At 31.1% G+C, this 17,040-nt stretch overlaps 9 protein-coding genes across 9 annotated transcripts; 3 read left to right on the top strand and 6 right to left on the bottom strand. All coding sequences in view use genetic code 12, as the record gives it.

The window, feature by feature from the left end:
- Positions 1 to 99: 99 nt before the first annotated feature.
- DFJ63DRAFT_286756 (putative alanine--tRNA ligase) lies at positions 100 to 1,455 on the top strand (the record flags this gene model as incomplete). Its single annotated transcript, XM_064905000.1, has 1 exon — positions 100 to 1,455. The coding sequence occupies one exon, from the start codon at positions 100 to 102 to the stop codon at positions 1,453 to 1,455; it is 1,356 nt and encodes a 451-aa protein (XP_064763019.1).
- Positions 1,456 to 1,497: 42 nt separating this feature from the next.
- Positions 1,498 to 2,704, bottom strand: MRPS9 (mitochondrial 37S ribosomal protein uS9m). The gene has a single exon (XM_064906980.1). It carries the CDS (start codon positions 2,479 to 2,481, stop codon positions 1,534 to 1,536), a length of 948 nt encoding a protein of 315 aa, XP_064763018.1. The 5' UTR covers positions 2,482 to 2,704; the 3' UTR covers positions 1,498 to 1,533.
- SNT1 (Snt1p) lies at positions 2,705 to 6,432 on the bottom strand (the record flags this gene model as incomplete). Its single annotated transcript, XM_064908729.1, has 1 exon — positions 2,705 to 6,432. One exon carries the CDS (start codon positions 6,430 to 6,432, stop codon positions 2,743 to 2,745), a length of 3,690 nt encoding a protein of 1,229 aa, XP_064763017.1. The 3' UTR covers positions 2,705 to 2,742.
- A 533-nt stretch (positions 6,433 to 6,965) lies between these two features.
- On the bottom strand, positions 6,966 to 8,792 carry CDC6 (AAA family ATPase). The gene has a single exon (XM_064903352.1). It carries the CDS (start codon positions 8,614 to 8,616, stop codon positions 7,048 to 7,050), a length of 1,569 nt encoding a protein of 522 aa, XP_064763016.1. The 5' UTR covers positions 8,617 to 8,792; the 3' UTR covers positions 6,966 to 7,047.
- DFJ63DRAFT_127273 (uncharacterized protein) lies at positions 8,793 to 9,659 on the bottom strand. Its single transcript, XM_064903364.1, has one exon. The coding sequence runs from the start codon at positions 9,311 to 9,313 to the stop codon at positions 8,969 to 8,971; it is 345 nt and encodes a 114-aa protein (XP_064763015.1). The 5' UTR covers positions 9,314 to 9,659; the 3' UTR covers positions 8,793 to 8,968.
- On the top strand, positions 9,659 to 13,628 carry DFJ63DRAFT_127163 (uncharacterized protein). The gene has a single exon (XM_064903359.1). It carries the CDS (start codon positions 10,005 to 10,007, stop codon positions 13,521 to 13,523), a length of 3,519 nt encoding a protein of 1,172 aa, XP_064763014.1. The 5' UTR covers positions 9,659 to 10,004; the 3' UTR covers positions 13,524 to 13,628.
- A 105-nt stretch (positions 13,629 to 13,733) lies between these two features.
- On the top strand, positions 13,734 to 14,384 carry DFJ63DRAFT_286015 (DNA-directed RNA polymerase core subunit; the record flags this gene model as incomplete). The annotated part of the gene is made up of 1 exon (XM_064904939.1): positions 13,734 to 14,384. One exon carries the CDS (start codon positions 13,734 to 13,736, stop codon positions 14,382 to 14,384), a length of 651 nt encoding a protein of 216 aa, XP_064763013.1.
- A 95-nt stretch (positions 14,385 to 14,479) lies between these two features.
- DFJ63DRAFT_335203 (2,5-diamino-6-(ribosylamino)-4(3H)-pyrimidinone 5'-phosphate reductase) lies at positions 14,480 to 15,247 on the bottom strand (the record flags this gene model as incomplete). Its single annotated transcript, XM_064908179.1, has 1 exon — positions 14,480 to 15,247. One exon carries the CDS (start codon positions 15,245 to 15,247, stop codon positions 14,480 to 14,482), a length of 768 nt encoding a protein of 255 aa, XP_064763012.1.
- Positions 15,248 to 15,515: 268 nt separating this feature from the next.
- DFJ63DRAFT_312994 (uncharacterized protein) lies at positions 15,516 to 16,205 on the bottom strand (the record flags this gene model as incomplete). The annotated part of the gene is made up of 1 exon (XM_064906092.1): positions 15,516 to 16,205. One exon carries the CDS (start codon positions 16,203 to 16,205, stop codon positions 15,516 to 15,518), a length of 690 nt encoding a protein of 229 aa, XP_064763011.1.
- Between the last annotated feature and the right edge of the window lie 835 nt (positions 16,206 to 17,040).

Genomic DNA, 17,040 nt, shown 5'->3' with positions numbered 1-17,040 from the left:
GCAGATTTGGTGAGATTATAAATACTGAAAATTTTACTCGCTATTTATCAGATCTTACAAAGATAAGAACAGTATCTCTATCAGCATCTACATACGATAATGACTGCTTCCACATCTGCTATAGTCGGTGCATTAGCATGTCAGAAGAACTCATACTTGAAAACTTTCAAAACTACCGTTGTATCAAGTTTTGAATTCATTCCTCCTCCTACTTCCAAGGATAAGCAAAATAAAAATAAGAAATCAAAAGGATCAGACTCTGAACCGGAATCCAAAAAAGATGTCCAATATGCCGTTGAATTAGAAGATACCATTCTTTTCCCTGAAGGTGGTGGTCAACCTTATGATATTGGATCGATAATCTTACCTGATGAACAATCAATTGCCGTCAAGTCGGTATTGAGGGATAAACTTAAAGCCTTACATTTGACTGAAACTCCTTTGGAACCAGGGACAGAAGTGACATTGAAGTTGAATTGGTCCAGACGTATTGATTTGATGCAACAACATACGGGTCAACATTTATTATCAGCCGTGTTTGATACTTATAACTTGGAGACTTTAAGTTGGTCAATGGGTGATTTGATCAATTATATTGAATTGCCTGAAAAGGTAAGTGATGAGATCGTTAATGAAGTTAATGCTAAAGTTAATGATTTGATATTGGAAGATTTACCGATCCAAGTAGTTACTCCCGATCAACATGGTGGAGAAATTGATACTTCTCATATTCCTGATGATTATGATTTATCAAAGGGGATTATTAGAATCGTTAAGATTGGAGAATTAGATTCAAATCCATGTTGTGGAACTCATTTATCATCAACTTCTCAAATCCAAGGGATGTCATTATTACATCAAACTAGTGTTAGAGGGGGTCATTCTCGTCTTTATTTCATTTGTGGATCGAGAGTTTCTCAATATTTAAGAAAACAACATGAGTTATTAAAAGATGTATCTGGAAATCAATTATCTTGTCAAATTGAAGAAGTGGTTGAAAAAGTAGCTACTTTAAACACTAATTATAGAAAAGCCGTATCTCGTGAATCTGCTTTATTGAAGGAAATCGCTAATATGGAAGCTACTAAGATATTTACTAAATTTAGTTCAACTGATAAACTCGTTGACTATGTTTATAGAGCTGATAATAGTCCTGAATATTTAACTCTTGTTCAAAAGGAAATCACCACTTTAATCAATGGTGATAAATCTTCGGGAGTTAATTTATCTGATAAACAAACTCTTGTGTTATTAAATGGTGATTATCCTTCTGGAACAGGAGGTATGGTTAAAGTTCTTGGTCCAAAATCAGAAGAAATTCAATCTGAATTGAAACAAAGAATTTCAAATATTAAAGGTGGTGGTAAAGGTTCTTCCTTCCAAGGTAAGATTTCCAAATATGAAAAAGGTGAAATAGAATCAGTATTACTTTACTTAGATTCATTTCGTGATTAGATGCAATTAATAGAATATTCTTTAAAATATTACGTATATGTACATGAAATATAAGTTTATATATATATGAACCAAATCCTAACGCTTAACCCAGGTTGGTGATTTTCTAGCTTTAACTTTACCAGGTTTCTTTCTTTCAACATTTCTAGCATCACTAGTCACTAATCCTGCTTTGGATAATCTTGGTTTAAGTAATGGATTAAATACAATCAAAGCTTTGGCAATAGCATACATGACAGCTTCAGTTTGACCAGTGACACCACCACCATTGACAGTGGCAAATATATTATATTGAGCTTCTTGACTAATGACTTGGAATGGATAAGCAATCTTTTTACGATCAGTATCCTTAGTGAAATATTCAATTAATGGTTTACCATTTATAATAGCTTCACCATCACCCTTTGATAAATAAACTTCAGCTTGTGAAACTTTTCTTTTGGCTTTACCATGAGCTCTACCGAATTCATCTAATGTTTTCACTTTAGCAGTAACACTAGTGGCTATATCACTCTTCACCCAATATTTGGCTAAAGCTTGTGTCACATCCTTTGGAGTTAATTCAACATCAATACTTCTTAATCTATTCAACACATGTAATAATTCTTTATGATGGATGTCTTTAAATCTGGTACCGGATTGGATTGATTCTTTATAAGCTTCAAATGAAATGAATCTCTTCCTACGAAGTTCTTCATCTGATATACTTCTAGTTGGTAAATTTATATGTTTTCTTAAAATTGAATTCAAATGATTCATATTTTCTTCATGAACTGGATTTCCACCAAAGAAAGTCTTTAAAGCAGGTACTACTCTTAATCTTTCATATTCATTTTGTTTTAAATTATCATTGGAAATGGTAGTTGGAATAACAAGTCTTTGTTTCGATTTCTCTATTCTGAGCTTTAAAGCTTCAGGAATCAATGGTCTTCCACTTGATTGTTCTTGTAATCTCACAGTCACTTGAGAGAACAATCTACTTGATATCTTCATCCCCAGAAGACGAGATAATTGTCCAGATGACATTATATAGTAGTTTGACTTCGAGTTGTTTGATTAATCCAATTATACTGAATGGATTTATGGTGGTGAAAAATTTAAAAATATTTTTCGTTTTCTTTTCACGATTTCATTTTGAACTGCGCGCACGACTTCAACTAACTATATAGACATAATTATTAAGGTAAAGGTATAAAATATTATTATAGATATATATAATACAATTAATTAAATAAGAAGTAAAAGAGATGAAATGAAAATAATTATATATATAAACATACGTCAATATTATTGGTGATCGTTATGGCCATTATTGTAAGGGGTAGGGTCTGCCGAAAGTAAACTAGCAATTCCATTTCTTTTAACCCCATTTGGTGGAACATTTGGAGGATACAAATTTGGAACTGATGGATTAGGTACTGATGGTTCCGAAGATGGAGAATTTAATAAATCATGTAAACTATTCTTTCTAATTTGGGTTATAGGATTGTGAATAATAGGTCTTAATGGTGGTTGTGGTTCTACTTTAACAGGACTAGAATCTGAATTCAATAAACTCATAATTGAAGCTCTTTGAACTGGTTCAGTACGAGGTTGAATGAATGTTGGTAATGGTGGAGGTCTATGAATTATTTCAGGTGGACGTGACATAATATGTTGTGTAATATTGTTGCTGGGTGTAGGAGCTGGATTATCTGATAATAATGAACTAATTGATGGTCCCACATTAAACTTAGGCGGCATAACATTTACCATTGGAGCTTGAGCATGTTGGAATGTGCCCATTGGGATGAAGGTGGCGACTGGAGGACCTGAAACTTGAGGTGGTATTGGTTGTTGTTGCTGTTGTGGAAGTTGTGGATATGGAATATAACCTGAGCTTTCAATCTTTCTTGGTTCTTTAGATGCTTCATTATTCACAGCATCTGGATTAGTAGTTAAACCACCAGAAGTTTGCAAAACAGCAGCAAATTTGGCTTCTAATCTAGCATCTGCTTCAACCGCTATAGCATTCCAACCATTCTTTTCAGCATTTCTTTGGAAATAATTTCTAACCATAGTTGCTGTCTTAGTATTTAATTCATCTGCAATAGTAGTCCATTTTGTACCATGTTTTTGCAAAAGTAGAGGAAAGAAATTAGCTTCAACAATACTCCAATAACTTGAAATATTTCTTTTACGATCTTTTGGATCAATATTAGGATTGGTAGGAGTATTAACTTGACTATCGGTTTGTTCTTCTTGAGCTGTATCAGTATTGCCAGTTTCGTCTTCATCTTTAATAATCGATTCATTGGAACTGAAATTAACTTCACCTGCTTCTAAAGAATCTTCCTTCTTTCTTCTTTGTTTCTTTTTAAGTGGAATAGCAGCTTGATCTAATTCGTCAGAAGTAGGAGTAACTTCATTAGTTGGTGTATTTTCAGGTTTCTTAACTGTACCATCAAACACTGGAGCAGCAGCCCTCTTTCTTCTTCCAGTTTCTGTAAATAATTCTTCAGAATTTGGCTCTTGTTGAACTTGTTGAACAGGGAGGGGAAGAGTTACAGGAAGTTGAAGTACAACAGGAACGGAATTAACTTGTTCAACTTTACCATCAACTGGAGTATCTTCAGTCGATACAGCTTCTGGAGGTTGAATTTGTACTTGAGATACATTTCTTGATCTTCCTGGTTTACCACGACGACCAACTTTTTTACTACTTTTCTTCTTATGTTGAACTAACAATTGTTTATAATTAACTGCCTTTTTAGTAATATAATAATGAATCACACAATCTGATGCAGTTCTCAAACCACCCATATGTCTAGAAATAGCTCCAAATCGTTTAGGATGCAAACAAAATCCTTCACAGAATAACTCATGTTCAGATTCCAGGAAATTACTGACAAAATCAGTTTTAACTCTTGTGGCCCATTCAGCTTTATCATTAACAATATTATTTGCATCCATAAATGCCACCACATCTCTTTGTACTGGATCTAAAATTAAATCAGGTATATAAGCAGAAACACGATTGGCTTTAATCATAGGATCCTCATCTTGTTCTTTCTCTAATGATTTAAGAATTTCTTGAAATTCAGCTTCAGTAGTCACTAAATCACCATGTCTTCTAGCACGACGACCTGTACCTGTTGGAGAACCTTCATTGACAGCTTCTTCCTGAAGATTAGTTGAACTATTATTAGTATTGGTATATTGTTGAGAATATAATTTTTTATTATCACTTGAATCTATTTCTCTTCTCATATCATCATCAGGAGGATGAAGTATACGCAATTGTTGATCCATTTTTTCACGTTCAATTTCCCATTCTTGTAAACCTTTGGAATATTCATTCCATAAACTAAGTTTTTTCCGATACAATAAATCATTTTTATGTTTGATACTATCTATAAGTTTCCCTTTCCGTCTCATAAAAATTTTAAAGTTTCTATTGTAAAATGTATAGTCTTTCAAATTTAGTATAGGTTTGGCTAAAGTATATTGTAAATAATTCAAGCCGTCATCATGTTTAGTTTGTTTTTTAAATTCTAATTCTAATTTCTCAAATTCATATTCAAGGCGATTTAATGGAAATTTACATCCATCAGGATAACATATTTCATTTGATACATCGACTTTAGCCACTGTTGGTTTGACTTTAACTTCCTCGACTTTGGTTTCAATGACTTCTGTGGCCTTCACTTCGTTGTTTTCCAGTGTCTTTGTTTTAACTTGATCTATTTCAGTTTCTTCTTTCTTATTTTGTGATATTTCTTCTTCTATTTCTGGTTCTTTAATCTCTTCCTCTTCTTCTTCATCGTCTTCTTCGTCTTCATCACCTTCTTCTTCCTCTTGCTCTTCTTCTTCTGGTATTTCATCATTTTCGTCTCTTGAAATTTCACGAGATAAGTCCAATTTACTAGTATCTATTTCTTCATCTTCCTCTTCTTCTTCTTCCTCCTCTTCATCTTCTGATAATTTACTTTCATCTTCAGGACCTGGAGACAGGGAATATTCTTCACTTTGATCCTTTTTAATATTTGATACTCTTTCACTTGGTATAGATGAAGATGTGAAATCCTTTTCATGAGGAGTAGTTATATGATGTTGTGAAGTACTTGGTTGTTTCAATTTAACATAATCAACTGAATGAGTTAATCTACTACTCTTTATAGAAGAATAACGATCAATTAATTTAGGATTGGAATTATAAGCGGCTGAGTAACCTTTAGCTGAAGATGGATAATAAGTATCACCACCGCCTCGATTAAGACTACTTCCGCTATAAGATAAACCTCTACTTCTTTCTTTTGAAGAATATCGATTACCGACAGAACCAGATAATGAACTTCGTTTTAATCCATAAGGCGCTATGGATGAAGCTTGTGCGGATGAAGATTGATGATTCCCACTTCCATAAGAATCATATTTATTGAATGATGATGAAGAAGATGAATAATTTAATGGTTTGTTAGAATTATTATTAGCGGATAATCGAGAATCTCCTGATCTCCAAGTTTCTCGAGAACCATAATCATTTGAACCAGATGGATTACTTTTATTGCTGTAAGAACCATAACTTGGATAATAAGATGTATAAGGTTGATTTACTTTTGTATTTGCACCAGGGTAAGAATTTCGATTATCTCGTACATTTGGTCCTGTACCATATGGACCTCTACCTGAAGACAGAGATATATTTGATGAGTTTGATGATGCTGAAGAAGGTGGTTGTTGATGATGTAGTTGATTTATATTTGATTGTGATGGAAGAGGCGCTGAACCATTAATACTGTTGGTACTATTATTATTATCACTATTTAAAGAATGGGATAATGAAGATGAACCAGGTCCTGTACTTTTATAATCTCTTCGTGATGTGGTTGTATTTGGAGAATAAAAGTTTTTCCTTCGTGATTTTCCATACTCTGTATATTCATTTCTATCATTATACCGTGATGGTGGTCCTCCTCTGGGATTAGAGGATGACATGATAGATATATTTAATTATGCTGGTTAATCTTATAGATTATATTGGGGGGATGGATGGTGGTTCGATGTTTGAACTTGGTTTAACTTGTAATTCACTCTCTTTTGATGGATGTAGTATCTATTGAATAAACAGAATGATGGATGGGATACGTTGTAATAGTATTGAAACGTTTAATAATTCCCTTTCATGAAATAAGTTTGGTTAAAATGGGATTGAACTGGTGTATAAATACGGATTTTCTTAAACAATCAATCACAGAATCAGATTGAAATACACTCTTAATACTAATATCCACTAGTTATCACTTCCAAACAATGTATTCAATATGTTAAATCTATATGGTTTCTACCTTAATTGTAAATAACCAATAATGGTTTAAATAAATCTCTTTTTGTATTTTTGAGTTTATAACTTTTTTTTTCCTCTCACTCTGCCTCTGAACAAAAATTTGATAATTATGTCAGCAATTACAGGTTACAAATAGCCATATAAATAGATTTGTAGCATTTATAATTGAATTAATATATTTGTACATTTATGGGTCTATAAAGTGTCTAATTAATAATAATAATAATACAGTTGGAAATGAAAATATATGATATCGATCACATATACTAGTTTCCATATAATATTTTCTTCAATACAATGACATCACCTAATCCTTTTATTAATAAATCATAAGTGATATTAGGTTTAATGATTTTATTATCAGTATCAGTATTGACAATCTTTTGCTTTTTCATATCTTTAGTGTCAGAAAGGACAACGACAGATGTGGATTCTAAGGCGTTAACAATATCGAGAAATTCTCCTTTCTTTAGTATCCCAATTAATTTATCCACATTTTGTAACGAATGTTTGACGTAATAATCGTAAAATCTATTTACGGTTAAATCATTGTATGAATGTAAGTTTTGAGTTTGATAATGGAATAAACAGCATAATACTGCCTTTTGTAATAAGTTCAAGTTGGATAATTTGGTACTTGAATTCTCCCCAAATGATGAAGCACATACTTTGGCTATATGAGTGATAAGTATCTTAGGACAATTATCGATGGTTAATGTATGGATATCAACTTCTCCTTTAGTAATGATAGCTTGTTCAACAAGTTCAATACTTTTATAACATATATCAAATGATTTTCTTAAGTCTCCCAGTATAGCTGCTGATTTCTTACAACATAATTGTATAGCTGATGAATTAAACAATGGAACTTCTTCTTCTTCATTGTTTGATAAACATTTCAACTTTAAGATGATGACTGATTTGATTTGATCAGATGTATATGGTAAGAATTGTAATGTGAAAGGATTATACCCATTTCTCTTTAATCGAGGTAAGAATTTATCGGTTAAATCCAAAGCATTTGAAATCCCAATCAAAACTAATTTTGATTTATATTGATGAGAATTTTGAGGTGAAGCATTGGAAAACAATTCAAATAAAACATGTTGATTCTTAGTGACAAGACAATCCAATTCATCCAATACAACCACGATGGAATCATATGGATTGGTATTCATTAATTGTTGAAAATCTTCATAAGTTTTCTTTTTTATAAATGAGATCGATAATTGATCAACCATTTGACAATAAATTTCATGATAAATATGTTCAGGATTATTTATGGCCATACAATTGACTTTAACCAATTTGATTTTCTTTCCATTAATAGTTATGACTGATTTATCTTGATCTTGAAATGGATTAGAATTCTTATTATTACCAAATTTAGATAATAAATGATTGAAAGAGATTTGTAATTGAGCAGTTTTACCAGTACCAGGTGGACCACTAACATATAAACTATTACATTTATCACTTATTAAGTTCTTCATGAAGAAATCGTACAAGTATTCTCCTTCATGATCTCTTCCAACTAGATTTAATCCGTTTTTTGATATTATAGTTCCACCTGAACTTCTTTGGAATAAAGCTTTTGCTTGGGAGTAGATTGAGGTTTGTCTTTTAGTAGGGGTAGTTGGAGGAGTGGTAAGTAATTGGATGGGTGATTGAGTTTGAGTTGTCACACCAAAATCAAGTTTCTTCTTGTTATGTAATGATTCATTGATGAAATTAGTTGATTTTATACGTTTTGATGGGGATGTCTTTGGAGTTAATAAACTATTTGATATATCTCTTAAACGTTTCTTGTGAGGAGTTGATGGTATAGATGACATTTCTCTAGTGAACTAGATAATTAACACTTTTTTGAAATCATTGATAGATAGACAGACATTGATCGTTATATATATTCCATCTAACAACCCTTCCTTCCTTCGTTTTAGTTACACGATATGTTTTTTTTTCAAAATAACGCGTACAAAAATATTTTGTTCTTTAATTTATTCCCAATTAGGAAATGTAATGAAAATTTATTATAATGGCTGGCTTGTAGTATATACTAATTATTTAAATAGTATACATGAAACCCATTATCCCTTTCTATCTATGTATATGTATTCCTTTAAATGCATCGTCGTCTCTTCGTAATATTTTTATTTTAGGTGTTTTGTGTGTTGATACTAATAGTTAATCTTCTTTAGTAGTTAATTTTTGTTCTATTTCTTTAAGATATTGAGTCAACACATCATTCTTTCTAGTAACCATATATAAATCATTAGGTTTAACTGTAGTTCTATTAGCATGACGAGCAAATAATTCTAAATCCTCTCCAAGATTAATGATTTGATTGAAAGTTAATTCAACTAATGTAGCTATAAATGTTGGCGTAGCCAGTATAGGATTTTCATCATTTTGATTAGGAGTTTGTAAATCTTTTAATCTTTCTTCTACCATTTTAGCCACCATTAAATATACTGAAGATTTCAATTGAGCTGACAATTCTTCTTTCGTTATATCGGAACTGTCTGACATGGTAAAATAGTTAATATGTTTACCGTATTATTGTTAATCAATATGAGTTAAAGTTTTGAGATTGTGCAGCGTCCTACTAATTGTTTCTGTCTATCGAGTAGATGACTTTATCTCTATATAATATTGATATTTGTTGTTTGAACAAAGATGATGATGATACACTCTATAGTAATCATTATATTTGTATACGATTTGATTTGTTTACAGTGAATGAACAAAATGTCTCGGATAATTCATAAATAAGATATGTCTCTTTCGTTCCGAAGGAGACATTGTTTCCTGATAAAAAAGGGGAGAAATTATACAGCTCCGCAGACAAAGAGAGAGAGAGAGAGACATTTTTAATCCAATTTTTCCAGTTCAGTCCCAGATTTGATTGATTGTCAGTTTTAAAGGGAATGAATTATTTCAATCATTATCATTCTCTATAATTGATCAAGGATTATAAGTCAATTATTATATGGAAGATCACCTTAAACCATTCAGCTTCATAGTGCTTGAGAGATAACCAACATCAATTCATCACTTCTTTTGGTTTTGTCCTTCTCTTCCCCTTTCTTTCCCTTGCCTTCCCTTCCCCACTGACCTCGTTGCTACAACTACCATTTCAAATCAACCTTTATATGGGATTCAATCATATATAATCACTATCATCATATATCATATCACATAACATAACATCCCCATCACAATGGTTAGTATAGCTTCATCATCTACTACTCAACAACATCAGAAATCAAGTTATGTTAAAACTAAAAAAGGATTATCTTATGTATTGGGGGATTCTATAAATACTGAAAATCATATCTTACCCATCAATGCCATTCAATATTCTTCCTATACTAATGATGTTTATACTGCAGGTAGAGATGGTACTGTCAAAGTATGGCGAAACAGTCATAAGAATAACTCTGTCTCTTCCAATAAAGATAGTATAGATATGCCACTTCGAACCACTCATGAAGTTGAATTTGAATTTGATAATGAAAATGATGACGATAATAATGATGATTACCAAGGTATTGATGAAAAGATTCTAAAATTAGAAACTTCCATATCTTCCAACCCAGTTCCATATCGATTAAAATCATCTTCAAAAGATAATTCCAATAGTACACTTTCATTATCTGATACGGTCAATAAATTCACAATTCAAGATAGTTATAATATCTATTTTGATTGGATAAATGATTTGAAATTGGTCAATAATGATCGAGATTTAGTCTCTTGTTCATCTGATTTATCCATCAAATTAATCAATTTACCTAATGAATCAGATGGTGTATCATTACCTACCACTTCTAGTTTAATTCATAAACGTACTCATAGTAGTAATAATGGTAATGGTACTAGCGGATCACATAATTTAAATGCATCAGTTCATAAATTCTCAAACACTCATACCGATTATATCAAGAAATTATCTTACTTTAAAGAATCAAATCATTTACTTTCAGGTGGGTTGGATGGAAATATTTATATTTGGGATTTATTAAACTTGAAACCAATTCAACAAATCAGTAATTCAAGTTTATCAGATAGTACAAGTCTTCCATCTTCCATCTATGCATTGGCTAATAATGAATCGAATTTAATCAGTAGTGGTGGTTCAAACAATACCATTAATTTATTCGATAGAAGATCTTCTAATCCATATGTGAGGAAATTAATCGGTCATCAAGATAATATCCGATGTTTATTAATGAATGATCACTATATATTAAGTGGATCATCTGATACTAGTATAAAACTTTGGGATTTAAGAAATTTCAAAGTTTATAAAAATTTCGATATTCATGATTTCCCCGTATGGTCATTAATATCGGAAACTCCTGGTAATGTTCATAAATTCTATAGTGGTGATAAAGGAGGTAATGTCTTAAAGACAGATATATCATTTTTAAGTAATTTAGTATCGGATGACGAATTATTTCATGGGTATGAAACTTTCACAGCTAATGACAATTCCATCATTGATGAAAAATTAGGAGTATCAACATTAGTAGCTAAAGCCAATTCACCAATCTTAGCATTATGTCATGAATCAAGAGACGATACTATATTTGCTTCCCATTATGAATCCTTGAATCGATATATTAATCCTGATATAGATCAAGTTTCAAAATATCAATATTTAAGAACATGTTTGGATTATTCTATAAATCGAGAAAATCAAATCAATGATGAAATGGCGTCGGGATTCGTAGCTGACGATAATGTGAATCAAGGTGGTGGTGGTACAGGTGGTGATGATTTAAATTCTGATTTTTATGATTTAATCAGTCATTTATCAATGGATACTTATACCAATGATCTTCAATCTACATTTTCACATTCTCATTCTCATCATAATCTTTTTGATGTGGGTACACCTCCCATGGATAAATATTTGGATTCAGATAGTGAAAGTAATCTAAGTGATATGGATGACGAATATACTTCAATATTCCTCAATGTTAATGGAGGTCCCTCCAAAGAATTCATCAATACTTTCAAAGAAGAAATCCCCTATGGAAATAATTCAAATTCAAATACTAATCTTCCAAAACTTCAATATGTCTCTACGATAAATTCCACTGAACCTTGTATAAATGATAAATTTGTCGATGATACCCCCGTTGAAATACTTTTAAATCCTATCCCAGCTGAACATATCACATTAGTCCCATTCAATATCAAACCCTTGAATGAAATCAAAATCACTCCTAAATCAATCATATCGAAACGATTCTACAATAATAAAAGAGAAATGTTGGTATTGTATCTTAATGGAGATATAAAAATCTGGGATGTATTAATGTGTAAAGAAGTTCGAAGTTTCCCCATTGATCCAAGTTTGAATTTACTGATGCTTAATAGTAAAGATCTTGATTTAAGAATGAAAGATATGGATGCTATTTTCCAAAAATTTCAATCATCCGATACGTTGAATAATTGGAGTGATGTTGAAATCAAAGCTGGGAAATTATTGGTCACTATTAAGGAATCATCATTTATGAATGTCGAACTTTATTATGATGATTTAGTTAAAAGTTATCCATTCTTAGCATTGGATCATCCTGAAAGTACGTTTTACAATTATAAATCTCAAGTAAATGTTAGTATTGATGATAGATTCTATGTTGGTTCAATCTTTTTCAATTCAATCTTTTATCAATATGCTTTATTAGAATGGGAATTTGATAAATTAGTTCGTGAAGAAATGAGACAATTAAAGAAGAATAATCGTAATTTAAATAATACTCCAATATCAGATGAACCAATGGCTGAAACGGCTTCTGTGTCAGGTAGTTTAAGAAGATTGAAATTCTTAGGAAGGAAATCTTCAAAATCAAATTTATCATCAACATCTTTACAAGGAAGTCCTGCTCCTTCAACCAATACCAGTATTAATGAATTCAATGTTCCGGAAAATCCTCTTAGTGAATTTCTTAATTTCGTGGAAGATTCCAGACAAAATTATGATAACTCAATTATGAAATTATTACAAACGAATAGAAAAGTATATTGGGATAAATACAATCATCCAACTTATAACACATCCAAAGGAAAAGCCATTGATACAGTATTACATGTCGATGCCATTGATCCAGCCTTAACACCAGAAGCAAGCAGCAACAATAATGAAATTGTTTATAGTCCCATCATCAATGGATCAAGATTACCTCCTCATTTATTAATCATTGTGTTTGAACATTCACCTGAATTAGGAAATTATCGTGATTTATGTAGTTTCCAATTAAGTGATTTACAAAAATTAAATATCAATTCCCCCTTGGTTAATGATCTCAGAATGCATTTACCTAGATGGATAGGTAATCCATTATTATATAATCGTTATCCTACTAAAGATAGTCCAAAGATTGCCTTTCAATTATTTGAATGTGATTATGGTACTTTACCTGCTAATAAGAAAATTGGAGGTAAAACACAACGGAAAATCAAGAAATTACCAGTATTGGAAAGTTCAATTAAACTCACTAGTCATAGTATGTTAAGAGTTGGTAAGATAATAGTATATTTAACTGAGAAATTTGAATCCAAGACTTCAGAAATGAAAGATAAGAAAATAACTCCTACAGATTGGCTTGTGTTGGAATGTAAAGGTCAAGAATTACCAATTGATATGACTTTACAAACGATTAAGACCAAGATATGGAAGTCAAGTGCTGATATTGAATTATACTTTAGAAGAAAATTTGATGTATAAAATATAAATAGTTATTAATAGATTTATTAAAACCAAAGTTAATTTTGACTTGTAGCTTTTCACGTGATCAAGTTTTTTTTTAGTGGTTTTTTTTTTTTGAACCTTTTTTCGATGAGAAATTTAAAAATGAAAAATCAGTTTCCATAAACTATTGAAAGAGACTGATCGATCATCTTGAATCATCATTGAACTAATAGAAAATAATCAACCATGGACGATAGTGAAAACGATAGAAGTGTATCTCGTTTGTTCAGAAGTTTCAAGACCGTGAAGGAAATGGTCAGAGATAGAGGATACTATATCTCTCAAGAAGAACTTGATATGACTTTAGATGAATTCAGAGCTAAAATGTGTGATGCTATGGGTAACGCTCAACGTAAATTAATGTGTTTCCAAGCTACTCCTACTCCTGAATCATTAGAGAAATTCCCTGATTTAGGATCATTATGGGTTGAATTCTGTGATGAAGCATCAGTTGGGATTAAAACTATGAGAAATTTTTGTATTCATATTAGTGAAAAGAATTTTCAAACTGGTATATTCATTTATCAAACTTCATTAACTCCATCTGCTACTAAATTGATTCCAACTGTTTCCCCAGCATCTATTGAAGTTTTCCAAGAAAGTAATTTGATTGTTAATATCACTCATCATGAATTAGTTCCAAAACATATTAGATTATCTAAAGATGAAAAGAAACAATTATTAGAAAGATATAGATTAAAAGAATCTCAATTACCAAGAGTTCAAAGAGATGATCCAGTAGCAAGTTACTTAGGTTTGAAAAGAGGTGAAGTGGTGAAAATCATTAGAAGATCAGAAACTTCTGGTCGTTATGCATCATACAGAATTTGTTTATAAGCTTTTTTGTTTGTATCATTTTTTATTTCTAATCAGTCAGTTCTTCCCATATATATGTATTATAGTTAATTAACAACGTCAATCCCCGTTACGTTTTATTTTGTAGATACATTAGCACAGAGTATACTGTCTTGTATACCAGACCACCAATTGATATTGTCTAATTCGACATTGGTATGAGGATGAACCGTAACTCCCTCAGACCCTAAAAATACAGGACCAATAGTAATAATCAACAGGTCGATGAACTTTTTATCATGTTGTAGAGATAATAAATCGTTAATAATCATGGCCCCACCTTCTATCATGATTGATTTTAAATTAAGTTGTAGTAAAGATGATAAGATTGATTCCCAACTTTCTGATTTTGATTTATTGAAGAGTGGTAATGGGATGAATTTCCCACCATGATGATCCAATGCTTCAAGTTCGACAGGATCAATAGATATGGATTCATCTATGATGATGAATGGTGATAAGCCTTGATTTGATTCATGGATTTTATATAATTGAGATTTTGAATATTTCCATTTATGATGAGGATCAATAATAATGGGACGAGGTGAACTAATCACATCTGAACCTGGATCATGATATCGACAATTCAATTTCGGATCATCAGCTAAGACAGTTCCAATTCCCACTAATATCGCATCATGTTTAGATCGAAGATAATGGGTCATGGTTTTAGTTTCTAAATGAGATATTTTCGTTTGTTGACCTGGTTTAGAAGCGATTTTTGAATCTAATGATTGAGCGTACGTTAAGGTTATGAAGGGCCGATGAGGACATGATGAAAGAGGTTGAGGGAGATAATCCTTTAGAAACGGTATGAGGGATGGAGGTAATGGTATTAGTGACATGGTTGATGAAGTAAAGTATAAATATGGTTGTAAATTTTTTAAATGGAGTCCTTTTTTTTTTTTACAGCACTTGATACTATTGATGCTGCCAAATTGAATCATTTCAACTTTGAATTATTTAATTACTCTAATCCAATCAGTTCATGTATATGTAGCTGTTGATCAATCTACAATTAAACAACATACATCAATCAATCAAAAGTGTCATTAAAAATGTAGTATTACATGTAAAGTCTATTAATCTATATATATACATTCCCAAAAATATCTAAACAATCTTTTTAAATTTTAACTTTGTCGGTCTTGAATGATCTTTCCCATTATCATTATCATCATTATCATTGTCATTAGGTGAATAATTCCGTTTTAAGAATTTCTGTTGAATATCATCATTATCATGATAAAATGCCCCTTTATGATACTTATCATTTGATTTCGTAGTATTGATACTTTCATCATTAGGTTGTATTTTCCTATTATTGAATTCTTTAATGAGTTGAGTTTCATTCAATTGACTTCGTCTTAATTGATCATCTTTGGTTGAATCTTGTTGTTGAAGGATTAATTGATCCCGATTATATCGATTTAATTCTCGTTGTTTCCATGCATTATACTCTTGTTCAGGATCAATATCATCTGTATCATCTATACCATCGAAATTATTATCATCATTAAGATTAGATACATCGAGTTTATCATCTTGAGTTAGATTATCTAATTTTGATATGGTTATATCTTTACTATTTGTGGTCGGTGTGAGTTGATCTTGTGATTGTCGTTTTGATTTAGATACAAATATAGGTTTTAACATTAATTTTTCTTCTTCTTCACTAGAAGAAGAATCTTCATCTGAAGAAGATTGATTGGAATCATACTCTGACGAAGATGATGATTCATTATGATCATCTCGTCGAGATGACTCTGAATCATGATCATCATTTGTTGGATGATTATGCATGATTATTTTTTTGACAGTTCTATTGATGAGCTTAGAATTGACTCAACAGATAAGTGATATATATGTAACTGGTATTATTCCAAATTGTTGGATTGTGATTAATTTGAAGGTTTGGTTTTGGGTAATTACAAATTTTTAGTCTCACTAATTCATTTTTCTGTTGGTAATTGTTATTACTTTACACGATTTTAATACTAACTAATTATTACTATCATTGGATAACTTCCTTAATTGTATAATACTTACTTCATTTGTTGATGTTCAAAAGCTTATTAATTACTGTCTATCATTAATGGTGGTTAATTGCCTCTTTCTGTTTTGTGCACCTTTATTTATAGCAACCTTTAATTGTACGATGATGATGGAACAAGTAAGAGAGTCTACACAAAATATACAACTTACTTTACCCCTATATCTCATAGTAAAATATGTCTATTTCAATTCATAGTATTATTCCATTACAACAGGTTAATTATTGTACTAAGCTAATGGTAAACATTTTCTATAATAGGCAATTACAATTATAATTAATCTTACTGGGTACAGTAAACTTTTATTTGTTTGTTTCCCCTAATTATTTATTTCCCCTCCCCCTAAAAGATCTTCCTCGCTATCCCGTCCTGTCCTGTAGTGTGCTCTCCCCACAAAAACATAAAAATCTCTCACTAAATGAATTAGTTAGCGTAAGATGGGTATAGCCGAGAAGTAGTCATTACCGTCCGCTAAAAAATTTCACATTCACTAATTAATAACAAAGAAAAAAAAAGAAAGCGCGTAATTCTCAAAACAAAAACACAAAAATTTTTTATTTATTTTTTTTTTTTTTTTTTCATCA

The sequence above is a fragment of the Scheffersomyces coipomensis genome (assembly GCF_036884675.1).
Source record: "Scheffersomyces coipomensis strain NRRL Y-17651 chromosome Unknown DFJ63scaffold_3, whole genome shotgun sequence".
NCBI lineage: Eukaryota > Fungi > Ascomycota > Pichiomycetes > Serinales > Debaryomycetaceae > Scheffersomyces > Scheffersomyces coipomensis.
Note: the sequence above shows the minus strand (reverse complement) of the source record. Positions and strands in the feature narration are given on the sequence as shown.